This window comes from Triticum urartu, chromosome 2A (genome assembly GCF_056163025.1).
Source record: "Triticum urartu cultivar PI428250 chromosome 2A, HENAU_Tu73, whole genome shotgun sequence".
NCBI lineage: Eukaryota > Viridiplantae > Streptophyta > Magnoliopsida > Poales > Poaceae > Triticum > Triticum urartu.
In genome coordinates, this window is record NC_141874.1 from 563,659,174 (window position 1) to 563,682,017 (window position 22,844).

Here is a 22,844-nt window from a genome sequence, read left to right on the forward strand (position 1 = left end):
CCTGAAATGTCTTGCTAATTGTTTTTTCAAATTCAGTGGTTTTCTGGGATATTGTACTACACTTTATCTATTTATTATTATTTCTTTCTAAAAAACAAACATTTCAAGCACCACTTGTCAAACATTTTTTTAATAGAGAATAGGTACTTGTCAAACATATCCTTAGGAACATAACATGAAGAACGGACAGTTATCATTTGAAGAGGAAGCAATTCAGATTTAGGTTCACCCATCCGCAGAGGGGGCCTAGATCTTCCAGTTCAACTTACCGGAAGCCGAAGCCACCACACCCTGGAAGAGGGTGCCGTAGCATGACTGGAGGTGTAGTCCAACCTGGATGGGTGAGAGAGTTGCATCAGGCGGACGGCTCTCAACCTGGATGTGCCGCCACAACGCCGGGGGTAAGAGAATCCCCAACAACAACAAGAACAGATGATGTAAAAATAGGGCAGCTGACCAAAAACCATTTTTAGGGCATTTATGATGCGTTTGGTAGGCTGCATAGAGCCCAACCAGGCCCGGGCGGGATGAAAATGGGCCGTTTGGTTGCTGCAAGCAGGTCTGCCTCGCATCCGCGCGCCACCCATAGCCTGGCTTGCTGGGAACGCTCGAATCGACCGTTTCTAGCGAGCCAGAGTCGGGCGCAAAAGCAAGACGCGGTGTAGGGCACGGTGCAAAGGGGATTCGGTTGGAGATGGCGGGAGGGGGAAATCGACGGAGGTGGAGGCTATGGAGGACGAGGGCCCTTCCTCCCTCCCGGCCGCTCCCGTGAGCGGCCCGGGGGAAACCCTAGCTGCCACTCAACCTCCCTCCCCTCCCCGTCCCTCGGCGTTGGCGGCAGCAGGGCTCTCCTCTCCCTTGCACTCTTCCAAGTAGGCCGGCGCGGGACGGCTGGATCGGGCGCAGGCGTCGGCCTTGCACGGGGGCGGCGGGCGGTGGCGGCGTGCGCGTCGGATGGTGGTGCGCCGGCGGCCTGGGCAGTGGCTGGCGGTGTGGCGGCTGCGGGCTCTCGGGATCTCGTGGGATTTGGTGGTGCGTGCTCCTGCGTCCGGTCGGGTCCGTCCTCCCCGGCGTCTGGATGTTTGCGTGCGGCGCGGGAGGGTCTCCCTTGGGCCCACCCTAGGCTGCCGTGGCGGCTGATCTCCTCCTCTTCTCCGACAGATGGGCGGCTGCCGGTGGCCTCACGTCGGTCCGGGCCGGCAACCATGGTAGGGCGAAACAGGGGTGTTTCTGGTGGGGAGACCGGTAGGAGGGACGGGTGCTCTGATGAGGTCGAGTTGCCCGTCGCCGGCGCAGGGGTGTCGGTCGTGGTCATGTGCCGCTCCTCCCCCTCCCCCTTTCCCTGGCCTAGCGCTCTCTGGTCGCAAATCTGGCAATGTTTGAGGTAGGGTGGTTGCTGGCGGTGCCGACGGTGTTTGGGTTGGCTGATTTGGTCAAAGTCGCATCCTTTGATGTTCTCATGGGTGGTCTGGATGCAGGCGGCGACCCTGGCGGTGGGAGGCATGATGATCATGGCGGATCACGCGGCTGGGGTGCGGGCGGACAACCACGGCCACTCGGGCAGCATGGTTGCGGGTGGTTGGCGGAGCGTGGATGTGACAGAGGGGTTTGAGCACCGGGGTACACCACTTGCCCGTCCCTGGACCGGTCGACGACGACGGCGTCCGCGGATGTCGGTTCGTCTTTACAGGCTTTGTTGTGGTGTTCCCACCCCTTTCGTGATGCTCCAGGTGAAAACTTGATCCCCGGATCGGACGGTGGCGGCTTCCGAAGTCGCACCCTTCTTGGAGGCACCGTCTTTGAGCCCTCGCTCCGGCAATGTCCATCTCATCTTCCTCGGTGGAGCGCTCATGGGTGCTCTATGTCGGCATTAAGCAGTTCTTCTTCGTGTATCTCTAGTTTGCTTGGTTGCCGTGGGGGTAGTGTGGCGGTGCCTGGCACCTTTATATCTTGCCTTAGGTGTATGTTGTGTGTGATGGTGGCGTGAGTTTGTATCGGTTCACTTGTTGGTCAGTGCTTTAGCTATTAAGCGGAGTGAATAGCCTTTTTCGTCTATGGAGGACGAGGGCTTGGCCGTCCAAAATTAAACTCCCTTCGCATTGGTCCTTCTATCACATTCATGAGATCATTCCACTTTGGGATATCTTTTGTTGACGCTCAAATTGAGGACGGCATCACTTGGAAGTTCAGCGGCCTCCGCGTACAAGGTGCAATTCCTCGGTGCCACTAGATCCGTCATGAGCGCTGCGGTGTGGAAGGCTTAAGCGCCTCAAGTGAATTTTTTGCTATCGCATTTGGACCAGCGACACACTGGCCAAATTGTGGTTTGTGTCCGCTTCGCAAGCATGAGATCAAAAGCGTTGATCACCAACTGCATATTGACAGGCATTTGAAGAGTAACTACCTTTACTGTGATGGGAGACTATGTAACAAACTCTTTCCTTCTTTTAAGTAATGGACGAGGCAAATCTTCTGCCTATGTTTAAAAAAAAGAGTATGAAGAATGAAGAGCTAACATTTGAACAGGAAGCAATTGAGATTTCGGTTCAGTTTAAAACCCAGAATTCATGGCATCATCATATATCTGTCCACTACTCAAAAAGTAACCAACCAAGGGTCTAAACACCAGAACGAACTAAATTTACGATCTAAAAAAGAGGGGGTTTCTTTCTTTCTCCCTGTACAGTATGAAGGTGTTCCAGGCAGATGCTGCTGGAGGAACTAAGCGAGATCGACGTCAACCTGGAGAGGGGGCATGGCTTCTTTGCCCTCGGCAAGCTTGAGGCCAAGCTGACCCGAGCCACCTCCTCCAAACGCGTACACCTTTCCGGATTGGGTGAGGGCAATCGTATGAGACACCCCCGTTCTTCCGTTGTGCCAATCATAGGCATTCGTCGGGCTAATCTGCACAAATCTTTCGTTTAGCCCGGTGAGCGAGCCGACCAACTTGGGAGCCAGAACACCCTGGTTCTCGTCCTCGTCCTCATCCTGAAACCAAGAGCGATCACATATGCATTTCAGTACTTTGACAAAGATGAATGGTTGGGTGCCACAAGTTTGCATGATTCATTCATCGCACCTGCAAGCCTAGGTTGTAGGACCCCGTCCACCCAAAGGAGTAGACATCACCGTTATCCGTCATGACAAAGGTGGTGTACTGGCCAGCTGAAACGTGGACAGCATTGGAGATTTCCGCCGCCATCGGGAGGGTCGCGCATTCTTCAGCGTATCCATGTCCTAGGCAGCCTTGGAAACCCCATCCCCAGGTGAGCACGCGCCCGTCGCTGCTCAGGACAGCGGCGTGCCAAGCACCGGCTGAGATTGACACTGGCCTTGCGTCGATTCCCGCAAAGTGTGCGATCAGCTGAGGGACGCCCTCACTGTTCTTGTTCCCATGCCCAAGCTTGCCTCCTTGACCACAGCCCAGAGAGTACACCGACCTGCATATATAGCAAATATAAGAGACATCAAGTCATACAGTTAACAGGAACGCCATGATCCTGAAGGAACCCTCACAAAGAAGGGTTGTTCAATTATTTGAATGGACATGCAATTGGATAAGAAAAACATAGAGACCATAGGAGCAAATGCTTACATTCCGGTGGGCTGGTAGGCTAACACAAGGAGGTAACAATTGCCGGCAGCAATCTGCGCAACAAGTACATTCTCAAGGGGCCCAGAGAGAAGACGAGGCTCGACATCCGCGCAATCTGTATTATGGCCTAGCCTCTCCTCGTGGCCCCAGGAGAAAGTATAAACCCGACCCTCTCTGGACAGAACCGCCGAGAAGAAGCCTCCTATAGTTGCTTGCACTACAAAGATGCCCTTCAGTGACTCCACTACCTTGGGACTGTTAACGTAGTCAGTAGCAAGTGCTCCATTCAAACTATACCCCCCAAAGGTGTCGATTCCAAATACGTAGACACTTCCCGTGTCGCTCACGAGCATTGTTCGACTCGATCCAACCGCGGCATGCGTGATCCTGATGCCTTGCAGAGACCTACAAATGCAGCAACAGTTTGTTACATCGGCAGACAAGATTCCCAAAATTCAACCAAATCAACGTACTCTTACCTGATAAGGCATGGCTTGAACTTGTCTTCTGTGTCCCCAAGGCCTAGCTGGCCCGAGGAATTCATGCCAAATGAGTATACGGCCCCACTTGCGGTGACCACAATGCTGTGGCCTGGTCCAGCAGTGACCTGAGATTTCCCGCGGCGGCAATTCTTCTCGCCGACCAAAATGTATCCAAGAACAAGCTTCCAAGAGCCCCCGCACCTTTGCTTCAGCCACTCCTTCTCTTCTGGTTTCATCGGCTTAAACATGGCCCTTTGCTGGCACATGTCGAATGCTGCAAGTTCCGGAAGTGGTAATTGCAAGTCTGGTGGGAATTTTGCGGGATTTCTGAAGAATTTACATGTAGCCTGAAACAGCAAAACATCTCCACATCATTGTGTCATCACAATAATTCATAACCAGCATTTTAAGACTCAAAAGTCGTGAGAACTAAGAATGTAATTGTAGAACTTGCCTCCAAAGCAGCAAGATCTTTAGGATCCAGCCCAGAGGATGAGAGCACGTGGAGGAGAATGGATGGGCTCGCGGTCAGGGGGAATTGCCCTTCGGCTTCTTCTCCAGAGAAATGGCGCTTCATAAGTTCAGCTTCTGGATCCGGCGAAGGAGAACGCGGGGCAGCAGCATCATTCACTATGTTGTGGAATTCTATAACCAGCGCGGCGTTGCTTGCTGTAGTATCCATTGGGCACTCCATGTTATGCAACTATTGAGAGAAAAAGTATATATATTTTTAGTAAATCGTACATACTGAGTTGTCAAATGACTATAAATGTATGAACCCAGGGTCCTTGCAAACAAGGCAACCCCATTCTTGTAGAGAAAGTAACTAAGCCATGCATTGCTTTTTTTTTTAAATTCAAAACATGAACATTCTTGTAGAGAAGGCAATCAGTCAGATCATACATTGTATATTTTGTTAAGAGTACAAAACAGTAACCAATTATATACATGGTAATGTAACTCATGCTGCAACTTCAGTATTGAAGACATTATAATAATTAGAGTGAATTCCACTTTTTACTCTGTAGTTCTGCATTTGGGACACATATTACCCTATTTAGTGCAACTTCTACCAAATATTTCATTTAGAAGATTTTGAACACAGTTTTACCCCAGTTTAGCACTTTGCTTGTTTCTGTTAGATAGTACCGGCATGTTACGCCGACGTGGCACGGTAAAATGCGTAAAGATCTGAGGGCATAATCAATATTCATGTTCAGATTTCTCTTACCCATATGTTCAAATCCTCCTCCTCGTCTTGATATTTTTAAACTCTGGTCAACACCTTACACCTTGCCCAATAGACACGCATAAAAAAACAAGGTTTCAAAGCTTTTAAAAGGGGTAATCTTGACGATTTTTCATTCGACAGGGTAATTAGTGTCAAAAATGCATAACTAAGGAGTAAAAAGTGGAATTCACTCTAATAATTACATGATGATCATATAGCATGATGGATGGAGAGATGTGACCCTAAGTCGAGCAATTCTGGAGATGAAATTGGTTACGACGGACCCACACACACCTCTGATCTTACAGGTCTGTGGTCAAGCAATCAATTATATAGATGCATCCCTGATCAAGGATCAGTCAGCAGCATCATAGTGGACAACGCACTCAACCAACCAAGGAACAAGCCAAAAAAAAGATGATCCATGTTCGTGAAACACAATCCAATCAAGGTCGAAGATCACAAAGTGGAGGCCTCCACCATCTGTGCTGCAGTACCGACATCCATCGCGTAAAACCCCGATTCTCCACACTGCGGCCGCAGTCGCCCCAACCAAGAACTGACGAACAAAAACTAATGCGGATTTTTCATGGACAAAAACGGAAGATCCTTCCTTTTCTGCCCTTTCCTACACGAAGACACTGGACCGAAACTGATCTGATAACCACCCCATCTACCAGACCTTCCGAATCCCACGAACTCCACCCCAAAAAGACACCGGACGGAGATACCTGAACAGATTACAAGGTCAGGGGTGCTGGGATCACATGGAATTTCGGGAAGGCGCAGGGCTGTGTGATCGAACTGCCGCGGCCCCCGGGTTTATGTGGTCTTGGCAATGTGGCAGAAGTTGGGTTTTGGGGGATGGAGGAGGAGAAAGTTTCCAGGGAATTGAGAGAGAGAGAGAAAGTTGGGAAACCACCACCCCGTATATATACGCATGCAGGTTGGGGGCGCCACATCGGCAAATGCGGCCTCCTCGCCCTGGATTCTCTGCCTCGATCCTAACAAACCCTCTCTCGTGTTTTTGCTTTTTTCTGGAAGTACAAACCTCCTATCTTGTTGGGATGGCTGTCACAGGGTAAAAAATCCTTTAAGATCCGCAGTGATGAGATAAAACCCCACCTTCGCACGGCAGTGTATGGCTCCATTCTTTTCGTTTGTTTGGAATGTTATATCAACCGTGGATCTGTCTGGAGTGCGGGAGCCTAAAAGAGCACGAACCCTAATAAGTGTCACATGTGTGGCACGAATACATGGTAACTTTGAACTTTTTCTATGGCAAGTTTAGTGACGCGAGAATGGCAAGTTTAGTTGTCAAGCATGTCAACTTTGGTTTTGAATGACAAGTTTGGGATGACAACTCTAGTTGTAGAAAAAGTCAAGCCGGATTGCTCCATGCCACACGTGCGGTACTTATCATTTGGGAAGAGCAATTGATTGGCAGAGATATCATCATCGCAAAAGATACAAATATGAGCACACAAACACGTTAGACGTGGCCAGGGGATGATGTCGATGTCGAGATCGCCGATACGAGCGGCACGGACGTTATCGAGGAGCCCGTAGTAGGGTGCCTCGTGGAAGAGCGCACCCTTCCTAGACATGAAATTTGCTGGGCGAAGCATGTGGAGGAACGAAGCACAAGAGGTAGCGCCGGGATTGACGAAGTGCTTGGCGCGCCCCCGACGTTTCAACAGGGATCCAATATGGCGCCAAGCATGGTTCCCTACACCATTTCTATGAGTGTGTTGGTCATCATCTCCAACATATGTCCACTGACATTCAGCTTGATGTAGCCGGTTGTCTGTGGCGTGCACATAGCTGGTTGTGTACAAGACTTTCGCCTGGTTACCGCCTTCGATGGAAACTCAACGTTTGAGTTGAATAAAGCAAACCTCTCGCCCAGTGGAAATTAGGAGGCTAACTCTGAAATGAAGATATAGGGGCTTTTCTAAACAACCTTCGCTTGCAGTCTCATCTTGAAGCATTACCAAGACCTTGTAATTAGTTAGGTGCAATAAGGGCTGACGAACCTCCACTTGCACATTGATGTCTATGTGCAAGTGCGGCCACCCCCTAGCTGCACCACTTGGTTGTGTGGGGCTCATATGACTCCCTCAAGTCGGGTCAGATGCCTAATAGCTTTTGACCTAAAAAAATGTATTTTTCTTAATTTTTTAGCTCCGTAAAATTATTATTTTCTGAAAAGTAAAAGAATGCAGAAAACAACACCCGAGTCCCTTTCTTTCTGCATATACTTGGTGGCCATCTAGAATGTATCAGTGCCAAATATCTGGTGGCCATCTAGAACGTATGAGTGCCAAATATCTGGTGGCTAATGCCAATTTTTCTTGGTGCCCCTTGAGTCCCTTTCTTCTGCATATATCTGGTGGTCATAGTTAGCTAGCCCGGTTGAGTCCCTTTCTTTTGCATATATTCCAAAACTTGATAGATGTCAAAGTAGTATATTTAGCCCAATAGAAACCAACACACATATTCGACACAGTTGCAACACAGAAAATGACCAGTGTGCCAGAGACAATGAGATCGGATAAAGGACAACAATTTAAAATTGTTAATAAAAAAATTAATAGTTTCAAAGGTAAGTCGACTACTTAACAAATACAAGCCAATAATATTTACTTAGAATCACACTGATGATAACATCTTCAAAATTGGCCACAAAGGGAGATACATAGTAGATGTTGGCATGCTTTCCCAGTTGAAAGTTGAAATTTAATTTCTGCCGATAGTTACTTCCACTTTTTTGGCATGTAATCTGACACAAGAAGTTATTCCATGAGCTCTTATTCTAATTTATGCAAAGGTACAATGCAACACATATGAACATCTACTTCTTGGATCTATATATGTGTAGCCTTGGAGCATACATGTGGAATAGCCTTGAGTAGTAGGTCAGTACTTCTACGGACAGTGAACCCGAATTTCTCAGACATATCCAATGATACTGAGTTGGCATCGTCAGGAAGCATCCAGTCAAAGTGATAGAGAAAGTTTACCAAGGTAATCTCCAAAACTGATGACGCGAATGCTATTCCAGGGCATTGTCGTCGCCCACCTCCGAAAGGAGTGAATTCAAAACTTGTCCCGTTATAATCCACATTGTTGTCCTCAAATCTCTGTGGATTAAATTCTTCTGGATTGCTCCAATACTGAGGGTCCCGGGAAATTGCGAAGACATTGATGTATATATTGGTACCTTCAAGGATGTCATAACCCATAATTTTGCAGTCCTCTCTAGTCTTGCGGGGGAGTAAAGCGGCAGGTGGATGCAATCTAAGAACCTCCTTGATGACCATATGCATGTAGTGGAGTTCTGCAAGATCGCTATTGCTAATGATTGCTTGGCCTTGACCTAGTACCTCTCGAACCTCTAATTGTGCCTTGGCCATAATTTCAGGATGACTTGTGAGTTCTGACATGGCCCACTCCAAAGCGGTTCCTGTAGTCTCTGAAGCAGCTGCAAACATGTCCTGAAAATAATAATGTTGTAACATATATGTATAATTGTTGAATACTATATAAGTTGTCCAAACAAACTTGATATGAAGTACCAAAATATACGTAGTATGCAACTGTTTAAAACTATAGGTAGTATGCAACTATTTAAAACGTCTTTGTAGACTAAACTATTTAAAACTATACGTAGTATGCAACTATTTCCTCTGGTGTTCATAGAAGATCAACTGTCAGCAAGTCAAAGCCCAAAGTTCATAAAAAACTATATATACTCGAGTACCTTTTTTGTGAGAATCCTAGCTATGATGTATCTTTTGCGAGGTAACCTAGCAAAGATGTTAACTTGCCTCTCATGACGTAGAGGTCACATAGTAGATCCAAACGATTATAAAATGACCGGAAGGAAAATACTCACCAACAAGACAGTGACTATAATCTCTGTGGTTAGAGGGTACGCCGAGTCCTCCTCCTGCAGCCTGAGCAGCACGTCCAGCAGGTCCTCATCGTCGGTGCTGCATGCGCCATGACCGGCTGCTCGCGCCGCCTTGCGCTCGTCAAGGATCTCGGTGATGATGTGCTCAATGAGGTCCCGGGTCCTCTTTACGCGGCGCTCGCCATTGCTGAGCCCCCGCACCAGTCGAGACGACGGGAAGAGGTCGACCAGGCAGAAGCCCCCCAGCAGGTCCATGATCTGGTCCATGGCGCGGAGGAACTCCTCCTGCCGCGCGAACCTGCCGCCGAACGCCGCCCGCGCCACCACATTGTTGCCAAGCGCCGCGAACATCTCGCTGAGGTTGGCGGCGGCGCCCGCGGCCGTGGCCGCGGTGACGGAGCGGAGGAGGCCGCCCACCTCGTCGGCCCTGACGCGCTCCATGCGCCTCACCTGCTTGGAGCTGAGGAGCTCCACGATGCAGACCTTGCGCATCTGGCGCCAGTGGGCGCCGTAGGGGGCGAAGATGATGCCCTTGCCGCCGAAGCCCATGATCTCCTGCAGCTGGGTGGTCTGCCGGTTCGAGAAGGCGACGTCGTTGGTCTTCATCACCCCCGCCGCCGCCTCGGCGCTGGAGACCACCACCGTGGGGACCTCGCCTAGTTTGAGGAGCATCAGTGGCCCGTGCCGGCGGCACAGATCAGTGATGGTGCGGTGAGGGAGCGTGCCGAGGACGACGTGGTGGAGGCTGCCGATGATCGGGAGAGTCCATGGCCCGGGAGGCAGGTGCAGGTGCTTCCTGGGCTTGCTCTTGCCGCCGGAGAACCAAAGGGCCAGCAACGTGGATAGGGCTATGAAACATAAGGTTAACCAACCCTCCATGGCAGGCCGAGTGCGTGATGCAAAATTTGACAAGCATACACACGGATATATAGCCAGCCGGGGTAGAAGAACATGAGCGGAAGCCGCCGGCCTTAGCCGCCGCCCAGGATGAGTATGGGTAGTAGCCCCCGTCACGCTCCCTTGGATGACTATTCGCCTCACTTGGTCAGAAATCTAGGGTTGCCTGACGGATCACGTTGTCACAGAAGTTGGCATCACAGGAGAACAGTGAAGAAAACAACAAACACATCACACTGAGAATTGACCAAGATAACAGCGCATCACGTGTATTGCCAAAAATGATGGGCAATAACTATCTATCGATCTGGTATATACCAAATATATGTCTCCCTCTCAAGTGCCTGGCCGTGAACGAGTATTCCGCTGGAGAGAGAGATAGGATGAGCAGGTCTGCCCTATTACCACGCATGGCCAGAGGGGATGCATCCAATCAAAGTTGTAATTAATTGTTTTGAGATGAAAGTTCTAATTAACTACCCCCTCCACCTGAGTAGTAACAAACACTCTTATATTATGGGACGAAGGGAGTAGATTATACCCGCGCGGTGCCGCGAAAGATTAATGGGCTGAAATTGAGAGATGATGGCGCTCTTTGGGATTTTTCTTTTATAAGAACAGAAAAGGAAAACAGATGAGTTGTGAGCCTTCCGCGGTAACTTCCGTATTGTGAGCTACTCCTACTATTTGTGTTCTGCCATCTCACCTTGGACAGCCCTATCCCAAGGCCACGAAAACATATTACTACACGTCCACAACAAGTAACTTCAAAAGCAGAAAACCATGGGCAGCAATTTAAAAACAACTCCACTAGTCCTGAAGCCAAATGGCGTTATTCCTTAAACTCTCCAAGTCACAGACCAATACACCAACAACCCTATCACACTCCGGTATACCATACCATTCCGGCTCAGAAAAGACTAGGAACAGAAGAAGAAGTTCGGTATGGTGGTAAAGACAGCATGGGTGTAAGATATACAGAGGTATTTCTTCCAAGTTTAGCCATCTGGGGAAGAAGAGCTCAGGGCAGGGAGGCGAAGGAAGATAGCAGCCAACCGCGCTCTGTCGCGAGCTCCACATAGCCTCTGAACTTCTCCTGCGCGTTGGGGATGTCGAGGGTCAGATCGTCCAGGCCTTCCTTGACGCGAGCGAAGCCGTTGGTCATCTGGTTGATGGTTATCAGCCCCTCGGCGGCGCACTCCTGCAGCAGAGCCAAGATGCTAGCTTCATTCTGCTTCTCCATCGCCATCACCAGCGCTTTCTTCACCACTTCATGGTTGAAGAAGGGCATCCCGAGGTCGCGGATGCACTGGCAGGCTTCCTTCAGGTCGCCGCCTGTGTTGTACTCCTCAAGAAGCTTGGAGATCTTGTCCTTTGCATCTTCCACAGCCCAGCCAGTGCCCCCACCCCAGCAGCGCAGTATCCTCTCACCAGAATGGCGGGCCGCAAGCAGAGAGCTGGCCATCTGGACAGTTTGACTACCACTGCTGTTCGGGCGCAGCTTGCTACTGATGTCATCCAAATTCAGTGGAAGCAAGACTTCATCGATCACTGCCCTGGCCAGGAAGAGGGCGAGTTCACTAGGAGCATCCACAATGTCGAGGGCAGTGTCTTCTGCTGACTGCAGGAGCATTATGAATCCCTTCATGATATCACCTGTGGAAAATAGTTCCAAGCTGAGTGAAGAAAGAAGTACAGAAGCCATCTCCTTCTCCCTGTTCTTCCTGTCCATAGCAAGCGTGATGAGCTTCTTTAGGAAAATGGCGTTGTATTCAGGGGCAGAAAGCTCTTGAAGGCTTCTAATGAGTTCCGGGACGTCATCTGAGAGGAAATACTCCTGAATTATGTGACCAGACTCTTCTTTAAAATGCTTCACCTTTTCATTGCTTGCATTCCACATATCTTCACCAGGGGCAGCAGATTTACAGAACGAAGCATCAAGCCACCCTTCAGATATGGCTGTGGAAAGCAGCTTGTCAAAAAGTGTTTTGGCTGAAGGAACATCAAGGCTCAGGTCATCAACACTGTCAGCAACCCGAGAAAAACCCTTCGACACTTGATTAGAACTGATCAAACAGCCAGTTGTTGATTCCTTCAACAACTTCAGGATTAATGGCTGTGACGACAGATTCTCCATACCAAGGATGAGAGCACGTTTCACAACCTCATGATGGAAGAATGGGAGGCCCAGCTCCCTTATGCACCTAAAGGCTTCATCTGTATCTCCACTCTCAATGTACTCCCTCAGAATATCCTGGATCCTCTTTTTCGCCTCTTCTACAGTAAAGTGTGTGCTCCCGCCCCACTTGCGTTCAACTAACTCCGCATGGTGAGGAGCTGACAAGTAACTCTTCTCAGCAACCTGCAGAACTTCAATACCTTTTGAAGATTCTGGAAGCAATGCTCTAGCTCGAGTGAGAAAAACAGGAGGCAGTATTTCATCAACAATGGCACGTGCCACAAAAACAGCCAAGACATCAATAGCGTCTGGTATATCCACAGATAGATCTTCTGTTGACTCTAGAAGCATCATAAAACCTTCACTCATCCTGGAGGAGTCCAATAGATCAGCATACAAGGCAGACAGCAGAATTGACGCCATTTCTTTTTCTTTATCATGGCGGTCCATTGCCATGGATATGAGCTTCTTCACAAAGTAATTGTGAAACTGATCGGATCCAAGACTCCTTAGCTCGGAAACTGACAGTTCCACATCTCCTGTACTAAAATACTCCTCAATTACTGGAACTACAAGCTTCCTGTAGTCATCTAATGTAGCAGGAACCTGCATTTGCAGAGAGGCATTGTTAGATTATAAAGTCACATCAACAGAGAACGAAATGTTGGTGAATACCATTGAGTATAGATAGTTCAAACCTTTTTAGTTCCATTAACTAATTTGCCCAACTCTTGGGATGGTAACGGATTTGCATCTCCAAGGTTGTCTTGTTCAATTTTCCCACCATCTTCTGAAAGCAGCATTGACAGAGTTACAACAATATCCGTAGGAACTATGAAGAATAAGATAGTATTTCCAAAAAAAATAACCCAATGCTAAATCTACGCAGAAGTAACAGTAGAAAAGAACTAAATATTGTCCTCTAATTGAACTGTGGAAGCAAGCAAACTTCTACTCCCTCTGTTCCATATTACTTGTCGCTGATTTAGTACCAAGTTGTACTAAATCAGCGACGAGTAATATGGAATGGAGGGAGTACATATTTAGATGTCTGCAGTTAATATCACAAAAGCAGACACATGACGTATGGAAATGGGAAATTATCACAGTACCAAATCAGATACGCTAAAGAAAAGAATGGAATAGAAGTCCAAAAATGAATTTATTATACACAACAATAATTGCCTAAACAACATCATCAAGTAAAAAACCGATGACTTGAGAAACAAGCTAAACATACTCATAGCATTTTACTTATGAAGTATGGATATATAGCGTGAGCTGCTCAGCATTTGGCAGTTGACATTTATGGAAAATAATAATCAGATCCCACAATTGGAGATTGCACTTTGAGCAGCTTTAAGCTTTGACCACATGCTTAAACATATAGGGAAATAGAAACCAGTAATAGAAACAAAGGGCAGTAACCACACCAGACTATCATAACCGACAAATGCATATTCCGCTGAATCCATGAGGATATTGCTGTTAGAGTACGTAATGGGCCCATTAGTCTTAGGGTTAATTAGAGATAAGGGTCGCTTGCTTAGGGGTCAAGTAAGCCTTGCTTGGGAGTCAAGTAAACCTCTCTATATAAAGAGAGGAGATGTATCAATCTAATCAAGCAAGAATTAAGAAGGAAATCCCTTCCATCTTGCCCGGCCGTGGGCAAAAGGCCCCCGGCCGGCCCTCTCGCGCCCTCCTTCTAGCAGCGCCATAACAATTTGGTATCAGCTAGCTTCGGTTCGATCATGTCTTCACCACCGCCCAACCTGTCTCTTCCGCTGCCGGTCACGACCGTCGCCCCGCTCCTGCCCGCGCCGGGATCTTCCGTCGCGCCCGCCCCCGTCGTCCTCACCCCGGAGGTGTCCGGGGCGCTGCGGGACCTAACACAGGCGGTCCAGGAGATCCATCTGTTCTTGGCCGGGTCCTATGGGCCGCACCCGGCTGCGCCGCCCATCACCGCCACCGCGCCGCCGTGGCAGCCGCCGCACCAAGCGGCCCCCGCCGCGCTCGCCGGGCTGCTGCAGCAGCCACTGCAGCTGCCATCCATTGCCCCGTCCTGGCTGCCGTGGCCTCCGCCGCGCTCGTCAGGCTGCTGCAGCAGCCGCTGCAACTGCCATCCACCGCCACCACCGCCCCGTCCTGGCTGCCGTGGCAGCCGCCGCACCAGGTGGCCTCCGCCGCGCTCATCAGGCCGCTGCAGCAGCTGCCATCCACCGCCCCGCCCTGGCTGCAGTGGCAGCCACCGCTCCTGGCGACCTCCGCCGCGCCCGGCGCTCCGCCGCAGCAGCCGCTGCAACTGCAGCAGCCATCACCGGTCAGCTCCGGCCCCGCATCGACCGCGCCGACGGGAGTCCCGATCCACCAGATCAAGTTCCCGCCGTCGCCATCACCGCTTCCCCAAGGCGTCCCCATCCAGCAGATCAAGCTTCCGCCGTCGCCGTCACCGCTTCCAGCTTGGATCACTACCCGCCACGTCTCGGCAACGGTGAGGCTGCAGGCTGCTGCACGCGGCCTCCTAGCGCGTCGGCGTGTGCGGGAGTTGCGTGGTCTGCAGCTGCCGCTCCTCCCAGTTGCGCTTCGCTGCGCAAAGGACCTCGATCTCGTCCGCTGCGTCGGGGATCTTGGGCATGCGGTTTCCCCCACGGGCGGCGGGCATGCTGTTTTCCCCGCGGGCAACGACCTCAAAGTCTGCGACATCAGCGGTTGGGGGGGCGCACCCCTCCTCGTCATTCTCCATCGCAAGCCCTCCACTCTTCCCTGTGCAGTGCAAACCAACAGCCATCCGGCAGGGAGAAGGCATGGTGTCACCGACAGCAGCGCACCGTGTAGCACCACTGCATTCCGCCACCGGCCGCCGCGAGGGCGCCTCTGCTGGTCACTCTTGCGACCACTTCCAGGTGGTCATACACATGCACTCCTTTTGTCCAGGTGGTGTCCATGGGATCCAGGTGGCTGTACACGTGCACGTCCGACGTGCGGATGGTGTCCACTTTTTGTTAAGGGGTCCAAAATAAAGCGTCCCAGTCCATTTCAGGTTGAGAATAATAAAACAAGCCGAGATGTAAAAGGCTTGTTTTTAGGTGTTAGGTTTTTGTTGCGTCAAGTCATGGTTATAAGTTGGTTAGGCTGCAGCTCGAGGACAAGCTGCATGTCCAGGTGGGGTGTAGTGTTAGAGTACGTAATGGGCCCATTAGTCTTAGGGTTAATTAGAGATAAGGGTCGCTTGCTTAGGGGTCAAGTAAGCCTTGCTTGGGAGTCAAGTAAACCTCTCTATATAAAGAGAGGAGATGTATCAATCTAATCAAGCAAGAATTAAGAAGGAAATCCCCTCCATCTTGCCCGGCCGTGGGCAAAAGGCCCCCGGCCGGCCCTCTCGCGCCCTCCTTCTAGCAGCGCCATAACAATTGCGCACTAAATAATTTATAGCTTTCCAGTCAAGAACAAGCAACCAAAAATTACCAGAAACTGTCACATATGTAGGCTTTTAGGACTTATAAGCGCGAGCTTATAGCCCCTCCAGAAGCTCAGAACAACATACCGAAACCAACAAATCCACTATCAATTGCATGACTGAACCGGACAGCAAGCACTGAAGTCCAATAAAATCAAGTGGTGTCGTATATCGTTGTTGTCAACTTTAGATAACCATAATACTGAGTTACCGACCAACCATGGAGCGCAAAGACAATACTCGGATCAACATATCGAAACCGACAAATCCACTACCAATTGTATGACTGAACTGGGCAGCAAGCACTGAAGTCCAATAAAAACAAGCGGTGTCGTATATCGTTGCCGTCAACTTTAGATAACCATAATACCGACCAACAATGGAGCACAAAGACAATACTTAGATCAACATATCGTAACCGACAAATCCACTACCAATTGCATGACCAAACAGGGCACTAAAGTCCTATATAAACAAGCAGTGTGTATCGTTGCTGCCAACTTTGTCGGCCACCCATATGACATATGTCTTGTTGGGTTCAACCCCTTTCAGAGAAAAAAAAATAACACCTATAACTTACCAAAAACCATCACCTACGTACTAAATCAGAACCCGTATCGAAATCGACAAATCTACTACCAATTGCATGACCAAACTGAGAACTGAACTCCAATAGAAATAAGCAGCGTGTATCGTTGCTGTCACCTTTGTCGGCGACCACTACAACATTTTGGGTTTTAACCCCTTTCGGCAAAAGAAACAGCCACCTATAACTAACCAGAAACCGTCGCCTACATACAAAATCAGGACTCCACCGACATCAAACCGAACAAAAATCAACCAGCATCGGCTTTTCCCGCCACCATGAACTAGTATACTCGATGATGGTCTTCTACCGCTTACAGTGCACTGAAAAACTTGACACAACATCAAACCATCATCATACTTAGTAACCATTGTAGTCCCAAACGCCATGCTACTCCATCAGGCATGCATAGCAAGAGGCAACCCTAGGAACAAAATCATCACCTCTGCTACGTGCATCATCAAATCACCCTCTAGAGGACAGCAAAGCACTGTACCTAGCAAAAGCAGAAGTGAACATTTACACTCCCTACGATTCTAGCCCCATCTACCAATTCCCAAACCGACTCCCTACTCCTACGGCATAGCATAATCCAGCACTACTATAACATAATTCAGCAGTACAGACAACGTAGAGGAGTACACAAGATAGCCGCAGCGAGCTAGCAGTCAGTCACCTTTCTTAGCGGTGTGGTGGTGTGGGATGTGGCGGACGGCGATCCCGCCGTCCGCCGGCGCCCGCCCGCCTGTGGCGATCCGCAGATGCCCCTCCGCCAGCATCCTGGTGGGCGACCTCGCGCCGTCCTCCGCCGCCATCTCCCTCTGCCTCCTCCGCGCGCCCTCCTGCACGCACACGGACACAGACCCAATCAAATCAGCACACAAAATCGAGCGAGAGCAAGGCCTGGATCGAGCCGGCCTTCGGGGCCGATCGGGAGGAGCTGCTGCCGTGGATACCTGCCGAGATCGGAGGCGGCGGCGGGGCAGCGGCGGAAGCCGGCGAGGCGGATCACGGGCGTGCGCCGCGCGGTGAGTGCGAGCGGAGAGGCGAGGCGAGGCGAGCGGGGCAGGGGGGAGGGAGTTTTTTATTTATCGGGCTACTATCCCGCTCTGACACCTATCGTTTATATTGGGCCGCCTTCGCTAATCACATTTACCCCCGGGTTTGTTAAGTTAAGTTAATCCCCCGGGCTTAACCGGACTTTTTTCCACCGCAAAATGGAAAATCTGGACTTTTTTCACGGCTTTTCTTTTCTTACTTCCCAAGCACCACCGCCGTGAGACCGATGGAAGAAGAGAAAAAGAAGAGGTCGGCGCGCTGTCGTACAGGACCCGCTAGCCCTCAGTGACATAATTATATCCCTAAAAATGCTCTCAGTGACATTAAGGCGGGACCACCTGCCAGTCATACCTCACGGCCTCGCGGCGTGTCCTTGTCGTGGGGCGGGGGTTGGGTCCGTGGAACGGGCGCATGGGCCGGTGGGTGGTGGGGCGCGGGGGGATGGACGCGGCGGGCTCACGTGGATCGGGCGGATGGCTTGCGGGGAGCAGCGGATGGGGATGGACGCGTGTGGTGGTTCGGGGCTGGGCTGACACGTCAGGGAGGCGTCGGAAAAGCTGGCCGTCCCTTTCCAGCCCGCACGCCTCAGGGCACGTACAACGGTGGCATATGCATACATATGCCCCATGATAAAAAGTAATTTAAGGCATCTACATTTATTTTTTCTTCCCAATGCAACCATTAGTGGGCCTTATTAAGAAATACTCCCTCCGTTGAGATTTCAACAAATGACTATATACGGAGCAAAATGAGTGAATCTACACTCTAAAATATGTCTACATACATCCGTATGTTGTGTTCATCTGAAATACCTAGAAAAACAAATATTTTAGAACGGAGGGAGTAGAAAATAATGACTTTAGTACACATGCATCTCTACTTTTCATTCTTATCTTTTCAGCTTTTGTCATCGGACCATACTTTTTGTCTTCAAGCACCCGCCTCTTGGAGAGGATTCCTCTTCTTTATTCGAACATATTTTACGTCATATCCGATCCTACATGGTATGTGAGGTACCACCTTGAGGTTATGCATTGTACGCCCTCACCGGCTGGCTCCATCGATCGCTGACAAAAATCCACCTCAGGATTCACTGGCCGCACCTGTAACTGACCGGCTTTACCTCATTTTCTGGACTCGTCGCTGTGGCTTTGTTTCGGTTGCAATCACATGGATGCGCGATAATGTGGCATTCAGTTGCATCTTTACAGCCTGTGCGTGGGTTTGCCTGTCATCTCGATGGCTTTTTTTTTTGTTTGCGTGTACTGGTACTTATCTTGATGACTGGATCCGTGGCTTCGTCTACGCAAGTCGACAGGGGCGTGCCTGTGGTGCGACAAAGGCGTGTGTAATTTAGCGTCGTCATCGCGTTTTGGCGGGCTCCTGGCTGGGTGGAGTGAACGAGTGACTGAACGCAGGTGTGCGCCGCTTTACGATCAGTAGTGCTGTACTCAACTTGATGTTTGTAAGCTATAGGAGTAGTTTTGGATGTACTGAGAGGATATACTCTTTCTTTTTTAGGGGTACTGAGAGGATATACTCTCTTTTTTCTTGAGTGGTAAACCTGACTTTATTGATTATTGTCTCGGTTTACAGGAATAACAAAGGTGTCATGGGGTTCTCCCAGCCACACGTGGCGACCTTGAACTAAAGAAGTATAAAATTTTGCTAAATTATGAGCATCAATACTCCCTTTTCGACCTTCAAAGATGAAGTCACATCGAACAAAAACTCTAGCTTGGGCTTGGATTTCCTTGATGATATTGTTGTATCTTCCTTCTGATCCCTTCTTGATTTCCTCTACAACTATCTTGTTGTCACACGCAACAACAATATGGTCTGCATATAGGTCCTGAGCTAGGGCAAGAGCCTCGCGGCAAGCCATGCTTCCAACATTGGTGGATCATGTATTTTATCAAAAACCATTCCTGAACATCCGAGGTAGAGACCATCATGGTTCCTGCCGATAGTAGCAGCTGCCACTCTTCTCCCATTTCTTGAAACTCCCACATCGACTTGAATTTTAACAGTTCCAACTTCAGGCGCCCTCCATCCTTGCCTGGCTGCAGGTCTCGCGGTTGTTTGTGTTTCATCATTTGATGTTGCCGCCCCAGCCTGGAGAGTTGCCAGTTCCGCGATAAAGCTTCTGACAAAAGAATGAGTCGCGTGTGGGCTTTGCAAGTCTCCCTCATGGATAGCCCTTCGCCGTGCCCACCATATTGCCCACATGGTCACCACCATCGTCACCATACTATCTCGAGGTAGATGATCGAAAGCTGAGAATAACCACACCTTGGCATTTGGCTTCGCCGATGACTGTAAGAAGTCAAGTATGTTCTCATCTACCAGAGCCCAAACACACCTGGCCACTGGACATTCAAACAGAGAATGTCGCCATGAATCTCTCATCCCGCACAGCTGGCACTTATCATCATCCGCCATTTTTCTAGCATGCCTTACGTCCTCTGTTGGGATTGATAGCTTGGACAACCTCCACATGAAATGTCGAATTTTTCCCGGGACTTGAACCGACCACAAAGTCTCCCATGATTTTGCTTCTGCTTCGATATCAGAGGAACCCGATCTTCCTTCTAACCAGTCCTCCCTTCTACGTTTTGTGTCAGCAAGCATTCGGTATGCAGATCTTACCGAAAATAGTCTGTTTCTTTCAAAGTTCCAAGCTCGGTGGTCTTCCATCTGTCTGGTATAGACCGGAATGGCCAAGATTGCCAAGGTATCCACCGCAATAAAGTTTGCATCCAAGGATTCTCTGTTCCACGCTGCATTATGTGCATCAATCAACTCACTTACAAAAAGAGGAGGGTTGGCCGAGAGACAAGCAAAGTGTCTCATAGAAGCGATCCTTGGTATCCAATTATTCGTCCAAATTCTTGTTGTTGTACCGTCTCCAATTCTCCTAATGATCCCTTGCTTAAGGACATCTCTCCCCTCCAAAAAGCCCGCCATACCTGTGATGGCCGGTTGCCTAGTTCAGCTTCCAGAATTGTATTTTGAGGGTAGTATACTGCCTTCAATATTCTCGCACACAATGAATCTGGTTGCTGCAGAAGTCTCCAGGACTGTCGTGCCAGAAGAGCTAGGTTGAAAAGCTCGAAATCCCGGAACCCTAGCCGTCTCATAAATTTTGGCTGTGTCATAGACTTCTAGGAAACCCAGTCCGGTTTCCTTTTGCCCTCTTTGCTGCACCACCAAAACTGTCTTATCAACTTTTTTTAAGTGCTCACAAAGCCCCCTTGGTAATTTGAAACATGTCATTGAGAAAATTGGCACTGCTTGTGCCACTCATTTTACCAAAACTTCCTTTCCTTGAGATGATAAGCACTTTTCCATCCAACCTTTCACCTTACTCCAAAGTCTATCTTTCAGGTACTTAAAAGCCCCATTCTTTGATGTACCTATATCTGAAGGCATCCCTAGGTACTTTTCGTTCAAAGATTCATTAGGAACGTTGAGGATGTTTTTAATCTCATCTTTAATAGTGGTTGGGCACCCCTTACTAAAAAATATAGATGACTTTGAAGTGTTAATTCTCTGACCTGAAGCCTGGCAATAGTTCTCCAACGGGTTTGACACCTCGTTCGCCCCTCCTCCAGTTGCTTTAAAGAACAGCATGCTATCATCCACAAACAGCAAGTGATTAACAGGTGGTGCCGAGGGCGCCACTTGTATCCCACCCAGTTGAGATGACTGACTTAAATTTTTCAATAGGCCTGAAAGGCCCTCCGCTGCCAATAAGAACAGGTAAGGGGAGATTGGATCTCCCCGACGAATACCTCTGCTAGGTCTGAACTCCTCCAACTTCTTTCCGTTGAATAAAACCGAATATGAAACTGATGTTACCGTGTCATAACAATATCAACCCATCTCTGAGAAAAGCCAAGTTTCATCATTATTGCTCTTAAATAATCCCATTCCAATCTATCATATGCTTTCATCATATCCAATTTAAGAGCGCAATCTATGTGTTTGATTGCTTTGTTACGCTTCATAAAATGCAGGCACTCATAGGCTACAATGATATTATCTGTGATCAAGCGGCCTGGCACAAAGGCCGACTGTTCTGCTGAGATTATCTCGGGGAGCACCATCTTCAGTCGGTTGGCGATAACTTTGGAAGCTATCTTATAAAGTACATTGCATAAACTTATCAGTCGAAACTGTGACAAGAGGGAAGGATTTTTTACCTTCGGTATCAAGACCAAATAAGTTTGATTGATGCCTTCCGCACTCTCTTTCCCTTCCACAATCGCTAGGATGGCCCTAGTTACTTCTTCCCCACAAACATGCCAATGTTTTTGAAAAAATGCACCGGGTAACCATCTGGACCTGGCGCTTTCGTAGGAAACATTTGATAAAGTGTTGTTTTGACCTCCTTTTCTGTATACTCCGCATCCAATTGTGCCCGCATATCATTCGTGACCTTCACCGAAACCGAGTCCAACACTTCTTGCATATTGTTACATCCCTCGGAGGTGTAGAGGTGTTTGTAAAACTCGGTTGTCAGCACTTCCAGCTCCTTGACATCTTCCGTTACCTGTCCATCCGGCCTGGTCAGGGCCGTGATTTTGTTCTTCCTCCTCCTCATTGAAGCCCTTTGCTGGAAAATATTTCGTGTTGCTATCTCCGTAAGTAAGCCAGTCAACCCGCGAGCGCTGTCTACCTAGGATCTCTTCCTGTGGTATAGCTCGACAAGCCTATCAACTACCTTGATTTCAAGGTGGCTTGGTTCAGACCGCCTTGGGACGTTTTTTAGCATCTCAAGTTCTTTAGTGAGTTGCTTGATCTCTCGCTTAACATTGCCAAACGTGTGCCTATCCCAGCTGTGCAAGTTTTCGCTGAGATCTGCTAACTTGTCCCTGACTTCACTTGCCGAAAACCAATCTAGCTTTCCTTTCCGAGTTGTTTCTATAAAGGGGTATAGCTCTGGATGTCTTTCCCACATAACTTCATACTTGAAGCTCTTTGCCTTCCTCCTGGTATCCTCTTCACCTGTTAGTTTAAGAACGATAGGCCCGTGATCTGAGCATGCAGTCGTCTCGTTTCTAACTTCAGCAAAAGGAAAAGAAGAACTCCAGGCTGCATCTGCGACTACCCGGTCAAGACGGACCCTTGTATATGTCCCTCCCGCAACCCTTTTCTCAAAAGTCCACCATCTCCCTTTGTGACCCAAGTCCAGCAAGCCACAAATATCAAGGGCGTCCCTGAATCTATCCATCTGACCTTGTCCTCTCAAGTTTACTCCTTCATGTGTCTGACTGTGTAAGAACTTCATTGAAGTCTCCGAGCGCTACCCAAGGCAGCGGTGAAGATCCTGACATAGAACATAGAGTGTCCCATGTTTTGTACCTTTCCGACACCTGTGCTTCTCCATACACGCAAGTTAACCTCCACGGAGAGGGTCCAAGATCTGATATATTAGTG

The 22,844-nt window shown here is 49.1% G+C and overlaps 4 protein-coding genes across 6 annotated transcripts; 1 reads left to right on the forward strand and 3 right to left on the reverse strand.

Moving 5' to 3' along the window:
- Nucleotides 1-2,550: 2,550 nt before the first annotated feature.
- Nucleotides 2,551-4,771, reverse strand: LOC125533652 (Regulator of chromosome condensation (RCC1) family protein). Its single transcript, XM_048697028.2, has 5 exons — nucleotides 4,532-4,771; nucleotides 4,075-4,424; nucleotides 3,596-4,000; nucleotides 3,080-3,440; nucleotides 2,551-2,988 (listed from the first exon to the last, which is right to left on the reverse strand). The coding sequence occupies exons 1-5, from the start codon at nucleotides 4,769-4,771 to the stop codon at nucleotides 2,722-2,724; spliced, it is 1,623 nt and encodes a 540-aa protein (XP_048552985.2). The 3' UTR covers nucleotides 2,551-2,721.
- A 3,087-nt stretch (nucleotides 4,772-7,858) lies between these two features.
- Nucleotides 7,859-10,233, reverse strand: LOC125538751 (zealexin A1 synthase). 2 transcript variants are annotated; one of them, XM_087544370.1, is made up of 3 exons: nucleotides 9,207-10,233; nucleotides 8,203-8,805; nucleotides 7,859-8,090 (listed from the first exon to the last, which is right to left on the reverse strand). In XM_087544370.1, the coding sequence occupies exons 1-3, from the start codon at nucleotides 10,101-10,103 to the stop codon at nucleotides 7,923-7,925; spliced, it is 1,668 nt and encodes a 555-aa protein (XP_087400496.1). In that variant the 5' UTR covers nucleotides 10,104-10,233; the 3' UTR covers nucleotides 7,859-7,922. The 2 variants fall into 2 exon arrangements, with proteins under 2 accessions (XP_087400496.1, XP_048557989.1); XM_048702032.2 differs by having other exon boundaries at nucleotides 7,927-8,805; nucleotides 9,207-10,230.
- Nucleotides 10,234-10,932: 699 nt separating this feature from the next.
- LOC125538750 (MA3 DOMAIN-CONTAINING TRANSLATION REGULATORY FACTOR 1) lies at nucleotides 10,933-17,460 on the reverse strand. Of its 2 annotated transcripts, none has more exons than XM_048702031.2 (4): nucleotides 17,300-17,460; nucleotides 17,020-17,185; nucleotides 12,999-13,087; nucleotides 10,933-12,906 (listed from the first exon to the last, which is right to left on the reverse strand). In XM_048702031.2, the coding sequence occupies exons 2-4, from the start codon at nucleotides 17,156-17,158 to the stop codon at nucleotides 11,143-11,145; spliced, it is 1,992 nt and encodes a 663-aa protein (XP_048557988.1). In that variant the 5' UTR covers nucleotides 17,159-17,185; nucleotides 17,300-17,460; the 3' UTR covers nucleotides 10,933-11,142. The 2 variants fall into 2 exon arrangements, with proteins under 2 accessions (XP_048557988.1, XP_048557987.1); XM_048702030.2 differs by having other exon boundaries at nucleotides 12,999-13,090.
- LOC125538752 (uncharacterized) lies at nucleotides 14,052-15,306 on the forward strand. The gene is made up of 3 exons (XM_087545669.1): nucleotides 14,052-14,338; nucleotides 14,395-15,070; nucleotides 15,235-15,306. Exons 1-3 carry the CDS (start codon nucleotides 14,052-14,054, stop codon nucleotides 15,304-15,306), a joined length of 1,035 nt encoding a protein of 344 aa, XP_087401795.1.
- Nucleotides 17,461-22,844: the final 5,384 nt, after the last annotated feature.

Excerpts from the sequence above, each read along its gene's own strand:
- LOC125533652 (XM_048697028.2), bottom strand. The coding sequence starts at position 4,771 with ATGGAGTGCCCAATGGATACTACAGCAAGCAACGCCGCGCTGGTTATA. Across the intron at positions 4,425-4,531 it reads AAGATCTTGCTGCTTTGGAG|GCTACATGTAAATTCTTCAG; the intron begins GCAAGTTCTACA and ends TTGCTGTTTCAG. Across the intron at positions 3,441-3,595 it reads GCCTACCAGCCCACCGGAAT|GTCGGTGTACTCTCTGGGCT; the intron begins GTAAGCATTTGC and ends CTATATATGCAG.
- LOC125538751 (XM_087544370.1), bottom strand. The coding sequence starts at position 10,103 with ATGGAGGGTTGGTTAACCTTATGTTTCATAGCCCTATCCACGTTGCTG. Across the intron at positions 8,806-9,206 it reads TTATAGTCACTGTCTTGTTG|GACATGTTTGCAGCTGCTTC; the intron begins GTGAGTATTTTC and ends TATTATTTTCAG. Across the intron at positions 8,091-8,202 it reads TACTCAAGGCTATTCCACAT|ATTACATGCCAAAAAAGTGG; the intron begins GTATGCTCCAAG and ends TTCTTGTGTCAG.
- LOC125538752 (XM_087545669.1), top strand. The coding sequence starts at position 14,052 with ATGTCTTCACCACCGCCCAACCTGTCTCTTCCGCTGCCGGTCACGACC. Across the intron at positions 14,339-14,394 it reads GGGCTGCTGCAGCAGCCACT|GCTGCTGCAGCAGCCGCTGC; the intron begins GCAGCTGCCATC and ends CGCGCTCGTCAG. Across the intron at positions 15,071-15,234 it reads CCTCCACTCTTCCCTGTGCA|GTGGTGTCCATGGGATCCAG; the intron begins GTGCAAACCAAC and ends CCTTTTGTCCAG.
- LOC125538750 (XM_048702030.2), bottom strand. The coding sequence starts at position 17,158 with ATGGCGGCGGAGGACGGCGCGAGGTCGCCCACCAGGATGCTGGCGGAG. Across the intron at positions 13,091-17,019 it reads CCACCACACCGCTAAGAAAG|AAGATGGTGGGAAAATTGAA; the intron begins GTGACTGACTGC and ends TGCTGCTTTCAG. Across the intron at positions 12,907-12,998 it reads TAGTTAATGGAACTAAAAAG|GTTCCTGCTACATTAGATGA; the intron begins GTTTGAACTATC and ends CTGCAAATGCAG.